Source organism: Anarrhichthys ocellatus, unplaced genomic scaffold (assembly GCF_004355925.1).
Source record: "Anarrhichthys ocellatus isolate YVR2014 unplaced genomic scaffold, GSC_Weel_1.0 scaffold29, whole genome shotgun sequence".
In the NCBI taxonomy this organism is placed as follows: domain Eukaryota; kingdom Metazoa; phylum Chordata; class Actinopteri; order Perciformes; family Anarhichadidae; genus Anarrhichthys; species Anarrhichthys ocellatus.
This window is the reverse complement of record NW_022280059.1, coordinates 22,128-29,895: the sequence shown is the minus strand read 5'-3', so window position 1 is coordinate 29,895 and position 7,768 is coordinate 22,128. Positions and strand designations below refer to the sequence as shown.

Here is a 7,768-nt window from a genome sequence, read left to right as displayed (position 1 = left end):
GTGTGTGTGTGTGTGTGTGTGTGTGTGTGTGTGTGTGTGTGTGTGTGGGGACCTATTTTGCTATGGACCTGTTGCGTATTGGGCCTAAAACAGTGAGGCACAATTGATTTGGTTGTTAAATGTTGCCCAGTACTGGTTAGAAATAGTGGGGGGATGTAACCAGTGCTGTACTTAAGTACAAATTCAAGGTACTCGTACTTAACTTGAGTATTTCCATTTTAAGCTACTTAATACTTGTACTCCACTACATCTCACAGGTAAATAATTTATTTTCATCCCTGTCCTGTCCAGTGAAAACCATGTATCTCCTGATGTGTAAATGTTTGTGTTAAACTGAAGGATGAAGTGTTCCTTTACTTGTTGAGAAAATCCTCCTACTTCTTCATCTCAGTAAACTCTTTAAAAAGCCTCTTGGATCAGCTGGAAAATGCATCGTCACAAAGCTGAAAACAGGACTGTTGATCTGTTTAGAGATACGAGGTTCTCACAGGACAGAGACGCTACAAACATGGTGATCTTATAGAATACGATGCATTGATGTAGATTAAACTAACCAACAGGATATAAAGGAGTTAAAACATCTACAGCAGTAAAATGCAACATACACATTAATGCAGCAGTAATATTAATCCAGAAACAATATATATAATAGTAAAACACTGCCAGGGAACATTTTACTGTACAATCTATTCTTTTACTCGTCATCCTTCAAAGTACATTTAGCCGATAATACTTGCATAGTTTTATTTCAAGGTTTTGAATGCAGGACTTTTACTGTATTTTCACACTGTGGTGTTTGTACGTTCACAGATGTCGCAGCATCAGGTGCACGCTGTCCAGCAGCTGGCCAAAGTGATGGGCTGGCATGTCCTGAGCTTCAGTAACCATGTGGGCCTGGGCCCAGTGGAGAGCATTGGGAATGCCTCCGCCGTCACCGTCGCCTCTCCCAATGGAGAGTACGCCATCTCAGGTGAGACGAGTGTCGCAAACATCCAAATAGGAAGTTCTCCTCTATCTTAAGAAAATCATGCAGAGAATCCATCTTGAAACGTGTTAAAAATAAGCTACTTTTGAAGCTTTATTGTGGCTATTATGGTGTATTTTTTTCAAACAACAGGGATTTCCTTCTAGACTCAACAGAGTGCACTGACATTCAACAGTCACGGGGAGAAACGCATGAGAATTGGAAGTAATGCAATTTTCGGCACCAACGTTAGCCCTAGTTGACCAAAATGCATCGCAGCAGAGATGAGACCTGTTGCTTTTTCAGGCCCAACTCATGCATTGCAACACCCAGTCTCAGCTATGAAATCACTCGATCAAAAAGACAGGTTCATACAAGTTGAGGGATTATTAAGAAAGCAAACACTTCCCCACAAATACAACTCCTGGAATGCACTACATCACATTATGATTTAACGTAGTCTTGAGATAATATCCTACTGCGGTAATACAGAATATTCTCATGAACTCAATGTACCAAGACGACTAAGTATGAATGTGTTAACATAAGCGGATCACTGATGTATCGCCTGTGTGTATCCGCTCTGTCTGTTCAGTGCGTAACGGCCCAGAGAGCGGGTGCAAAGTCCTGGTCCAGTTCCCCCGCAGCCAGACCAAAGAGCTGCCGAAGAGCGACGTCATCCAGGACGCCAAGTGGAGCCACCTCAGGGGGCCGAGCAAAGAGGTCCACTGGAGCAAGATGGAGGGACGGAACTTCGTCTACAAGATGGAGCTCCTCATGGCCGCGCTGACTCCCTGTCCTTAGATCCGGTCAGTCCGCGGACTCCTTTCCCCACACACACACACACACACAAAGCCATGGTTTGTATTCAGCTGAGCGGCAGTGAACTGGACAACCAAACACAGAGCATCTAGAGAGATATTTGGACAGAGCTTTGCAGCCTTGGCAAAGGCCTCTTTGTCAAATGTGACATTTCCATCCATTACACCTTTTTCCATACAATTCATGGACTTTTTGAATACTGCAATAATTCCCTCTCCACCTCCACCTGTGTGTCTGTTGTCTGCTCTGTTTTTGATAATGCGATGTTGTCGAGTGTGTCCAACTAATTGGATACAAAATAAAATGTTACGTCTGTATGTATTTACTGTATGCCGATTTGTCATATCATCATAGAATTAAGGATTTTATTTAGAGGTTTTCTAAGGACTTCCAGGTATTTTTTATTGTGAGGAATGTGTTTCTGTAGTCTTGCTTTTTTGAGGTTTTAGCTCAACTTTCTTAAAACGAGTAACAGTCTTTTTTTTGTGTTTATTCTTTCACTCTGAAAGCCTAAAAAGTAGTCATGTGATTCTCCAACTTTTATCACTGCATCAGAAATCTGATACAGGCCACCTACTGTAAACCGCAAGATTCAAGTTTGGATGATTGTAGTAAAGAGGCCATATGCTTACAAAATAAATCACACAATTCCTTTGCTTCGACAATAAATACAGTATGTATTGTTTTCCAGGGTCATGAGGGATATATTTACATTCAATCCAGTGTCATCAGCAGTGTGCTGTAAAAGTATGTGTTCAATACAAATGTCAACATCTTGGGTACACGCTTTCATAAGTGGCATACCATCTTCCTGCCTGTCAGTAACTTGGGCAGCTAAAAAAAAAGAAATGAGACATGTAGCCTCACATACACACCTAAATTTAAAAAAAAAAAAAAAATGGATGAACAGTCTCCGGTTTGTTTTCCTGTCCGGTCCAAAGCACAGCGAGACGTCCATCAGAGACGCTGCAGCTCTGTCACGTCGGTTTCTGCATGAAAGGAGGATGTAACTTAACACAACGCGCTGATGTAATGAAGCAATAATAGAACTGTGAGACCTTTGTGCTCAGACACACCCACAACCTCAACCCACATTCACGCCTGTCAAGCCACGTCTATGCATTTCACACAACGATGCAGCAGTGAGAAGGTAACTCCAGGGCAAACAATCCTCTCGTATGTACAAGTTTATATGATTTAAAACGAAGATCCGGCATAGAACGTCCTCATTTAAAAAAGCATTTTACTACTGTCTAGAAAAGTATCAGTACTTGCCACCATATACTTTCCTACCTTTTTATTTACCCAAGCTGCTGTAATAAGTCATCGAGGCATAAACACCTAAATGTGTATTTTGCATGTTTTCTTTCCACCAGTCAGAAAGAGTTCATGTTAACGGAAGCAAAATAGCTCAAAACATCAAAATTGAAAAGTGTTTTTTTTTTTTTGTTTTTTTTTGCCTTAAGTTTCTCGCCTTATGTGCAAACATGATGGTGTCTCATACAAACCGGTCAGTCACAAACGGCCATGCACTTTACAGACCGATTGTTTTCATCCTGGTCTTACCTGGCATCTGTTTCCTGCGTCTCCATGCCACTATCTTCCTGTAGGCCTTGTCCAGCAGCCACATGGCCAGCATGAGAAGGCCGGCCAAACAGGCCAGTGCCAAGGCAGAGACGGACAGGTACTGGAGATCCTCATATAGCACCTCTGGAGGACAGGGACACAGGAGTCACTTTTTGTTACAAAAACAAAAAGCTTTGTGCAAAGGACTACTTTCCAGAGATGCAAACACAAAACACACACGTTTGGGAATCCAGCTTGTGCGAGGAGAGAGAGGAGGTAGTAGGGAGACTGTGTTTGATGTAAAGAAATAAAAGCATCCTGATTCTTATGTCATGCTCACCAATAACAAAACCTTACAGTTATTACACATATAGCTATTTCCATGTGTCATTATTTTAACACTGTGAACTAAAATCCTGCTCAGGTTGTTTACTAATGATTAAGTTGCTTGATCTGAAGATCTCAAAGGCTCATACACTATTCAAAATGTGACTCTGGACTTTAACTACCGCCACAGATAACGGAGTATCATCATGAATGTGTCCTCCTGCGGAGAGCTAATCTGCGGAGTGCAACCACGGTCTGAGCTGCTGGTCGCTGAGCAGCTCCACTGGAGCAGTTGGGATTTAGGGCCTTGCTAAAGGGCACCTCAGTGGTGGTAATGAAGGAGGGTGGCAAGTGCTGCTTTTTCACTTTCCCGCCTGGGAATCAAACCAGTAACTCTCCCAGTCAGGAGCCCGCTTCTCATAGCCGCAGACAATTTTGGGAAACCTGGGCAGCTCAACTGTCATTCCAACAACTGTTGGAATGACAGTTGAGCTCAACTGTCATTCCAACAACTGTTGGAATGACAGTTGAGCTGCAATGTTTAGTTTGCAATGTTTAGTTTGATTGCAATGTTTAGTTTCAGGTAATTATACACTTATGACAAAATAATATGGAATATTATATTCCACTTTTGCCAAAAGCTAGATGCTGGCTCTTTAAACCTGTGACTCTAGGCTGCGAAAGAAAATGCAGTCAAATGAGGTTTTTCCAAACGTTGCACTCTTATCTATTTGCTTAAAGAATGAAATACGCAGAAGCCCAGACCCGCTCACCGTTCACTTTCAGGACAAAACCTGCATCCTTGCTGCTTCCTGCGCTTTCCGTGACGGTGACCACGTAGTATCCGGCATCCTGCAGCCGCAAGTCCGACAGGCCCATCGAGCCATTGTCGAAGGACTGCACTCTGCTCACGTAATCCACCGTTATGTTGGTGTACACCCCCGGCTGCCAAGTCCCAATGGTGCGGCTCACCGCTCCCGACATAAAGTTCCATTGTATGGTGGGTACCTCACTGCAGGTAACGTCCACTGAGAAAAACACATCGTCCTGCACCGACCTGGTCAGGCTCCTCTGGGGAGAGTGGATGGAGATGGCTCCGGCTTCCAAAGTGCGAAGAAGAAAAACAGATAAATACACATCAAGATATGATAGATGGATAGATGATTGTTATGGGTCACACCTTTACCTTTTCTGGCCAATACAGTGGCTCATTTGCATTAAACCCAGAAATGTGCTGCTGTGTGAGTTTCTTTTTTCAAATTACATGCCTGGCATGAAGGAATAAAACTGGTCAAACAAGCTGAGGCTCACCAATTTGAATTTGAATTGGCCTCCTGTCTGTTCTGGCCGCCCCTCATCAAATATTTCCATAGGAGTTTCATGGGGGGGTCTGGTTCTGCGTGTGGTGTGTTTGCTTAAGGTAGAGAATTCCACCTGACAATACCAATGCTTTTTTTTTCAGACATAAAATTCTTACCAGGGTTCTGTGTGGGAAAAATCTATATTTAAATCAAATTTTAAGAACGTTTTTTTTTTTTTTTGTTTTTTTTAAAGCAAAAGACACTTCTTTGTGGTTATTCTGAGCAGCTGGACTTCCATTTGCAAGGACATGAGTTACTGCTCTTTTGCACTATTGCTTCTTATTTTCTTTGGGATTCAGATTTTCTTTGGTGTACTTGGTACTTGGGTGTGAACCAGGACAATCTGGTGTTTACATGTACACCGCTATGTGTACATGACTTGTGCTTTGCTCATCTACTTACCCCTGGTAGGGCGAAGAGAGTGAGAAAATATAAGTTCCATCTCCAGTTTGCACTCCTGCCAGGTTCTCAATTTAAGATCATTTTGAAAGGGCTGGGCCCTCACTCTATTTTCAATTCAATTTATTTTGTATAGCCCAAAATCACAAATTTGCCTCAGAGGGCTTTACAGTCTGTACACATACGACATCCTCTGTCCCGGGACCCTCACATTGGTACAGGAAAAACTCCCCCAAAAACAACTTTTACCAGGAAGAAACCTTAGGGAGAGCAACAGAGGAGCGATCCCTCTCCCAGGACAGAAGTGCAGTAGATGTCATGTGTACAGAATTAACTATTTAGCTCTAAACAAATATAAGATTGGCATATAGGCATGCTCGCTAACACAATAATCCAATACATGAGCTCTATGGAGAAGTCCAAATGATATACATGTGTTGGAATGCTTACCTAGATAACACATATATAATGTGATGCTGAGAAACACAGCAACATCTTGTACATCCCAGAGCCTGAAATGCCACATTGGAATCCCAGACCCATTGATCGAACTGCAGTAGAAGAATCTCCTCTGGGTTATTTCACATTCTGAAGTGTTGTTCTCTCTGTCTTTGTCCTTCCAAAACAGCCTTTCCTCGTTCCCACGGGTTTCCTCTTCCACTGTCCTTTGTACAGGTGTTTCTGTGTGTGCCTTTCCCTGCTTATTTTTGTGAGAAATGAAGAGTTCCCGTCACAGAAGCGCTAGAGTTCCCCTCCTCTCTCAGGACTGTGCTGGATTTCTCCTCATACCTTTGCAAGTCAGTGCCAGCCAGCCCACACCTAACAGACAGGTTCAGCCAGAGATTACTGAGCAAACATGTACTCCGCGTCCTGTGATCTCACGCACACCCACACACTACACAGATACTCTGGCAGACACACACATATCCTTCTCAATTTACTTACCTACCACCACCGCCCAAATAAAAAAAACCTCACCTGTATACACAGACACACTAGCCTATCACAAAATGAAACCGGGAAAGGTTGAGTCACCTGGTATTCATGCTGTGACACACCTGGTAAAACATGTCAAACAGGAAGTGCGTGTTCACACGTATGCATCAAGGAACATAAACACACAGTCAACTGACACTTCAATTTGGGAGGCATATGCTTGATTATGTGCTATGTGTGTTATGACATTTTCATTACTGACTTATTTTTTAAATCATTTTGATCATCCTGGATGGGATTAGAGAAACTAATTTTGAGAATTATTTTAAATAATTTCAGACTGTCAAAGGTGTCATTGTGTTTCCCTAATTTGTTATTCCCATTCAAAAAATGCACAACCCTGGGCTACCTTTGTGAGGACTCAAACTAGGACCTGTTGATAGTAATGAAAGAAGACTTCCATCATCATCACTAAACTCCAAAATATGTCACTCTCTGTCCAGATCTCTTGTCACATAGTGCTGTCTGGTCTGAATTAGGGATGCTGGGTATACAAATGTAGACTTTCTTGACTATTTTTTTTCATGTATTACCGTGTCTGCATTTTTGTTATTTTTCACAACATTTTCTAAATTAATAAAATATTTTATAGTATTCCATAACAACAAAACATAATATGCCAAATGTTGAACTTGGTTGAAAATAAAGGTTTGTTAAAAAAGTACTGTTCATTACTTAAATGGTTTAACAGAATGCAAACTGCGTTTAAACTACATTTTTGTTCGCAAATATAATATAACAATGTTGAGGTAGCTAATGTTAGCTAATGCTATGTTTGGGCTAAAGATGACGTCATTTTGCACACGGTCAAAGCGCACCTCACACACCGCTGCTGTTTGCCTCAGGAATAACTCAACAATTAGCTTTTGTTGAAGACAACTTTCAGTAAGTTCATTTTGACTAAATAACTCGACATTTGTTATAGAATTTTTAGCGCGTGCACTGTTCCCATAACTATTGTTGTCGGCTATTTAGGGTGTTTCACCCCAACAACAATGTTTGATTAACGCTAGCTAACTGTTAACTAAGTAATGCTAGCTCCTAGCTGTCATGTATTTATGCTACATTTTAACTCTGCATAGTAAAAACTGAGTCGTGTTAATACTTTGTTTTCGTCAGGGTGGCAGGCTGGCTTTAGCTCCACATTAGTAATAACTTAACCATTACAGCCGGTTAACGTCACTTCACCCAAATGAACGAATCATGACAAGTTACTAACAGTTAACGTTACTTAATGACAGGTCCACGTTTGTCACTATCACAGTATTATAACACAAGTTAATTCAGCGTATTATTAAACTAACAGACCAGTGCAGTTGACAGCGTTGTATTT

The 7,768-nt window shown here is 41.6% G+C and overlaps 2 protein-coding genes across 2 annotated transcripts in view; one reads left to right on the top strand and one right to left on the bottom strand.

Moving 5' to 3' along the window:
- The window catches only part of med17 (mediator complex subunit 17), a 10,169-nt gene extending 6,299 nt beyond the window's left edge, over window positions 1–3,870 (top strand). Inside the window, exons 12-13 of the mRNA XM_031863664.1 lie at window positions 811–970; window positions 1,560–3,870. Coding sequence (XP_031719524.1) covers window positions 811–970; window positions 1,560–1,768 — 369 coding nt within the window. The 3' untranslated portion in view covers window positions 1,769–3,870. The remainder of the gene's footprint in view (window positions 1–810; window positions 971–1,559) is intronic.
- vstm5 (V-set and transmembrane domain containing 5) lies at window positions 649–6,386 on the bottom strand. The gene is made up of 5 exons (XM_031863665.1): window positions 5,890–6,386; window positions 4,453–4,779; window positions 3,353–3,496; window positions 2,662–2,775; window positions 649–1,789 (listed from the first exon to the last, which is right to left on the bottom strand). Exons 1-4 carry the CDS (start codon window positions 5,963–5,965, stop codon window positions 2,744–2,746), a joined length of 579 nt encoding a protein of 192 aa, XP_031719525.1. The 5' UTR covers window positions 5,966–6,386; the 3' UTR covers window positions 649–1,789; window positions 2,662–2,743.
- Window positions 6,387–7,768: the final 1,382 nt, after the last annotated feature.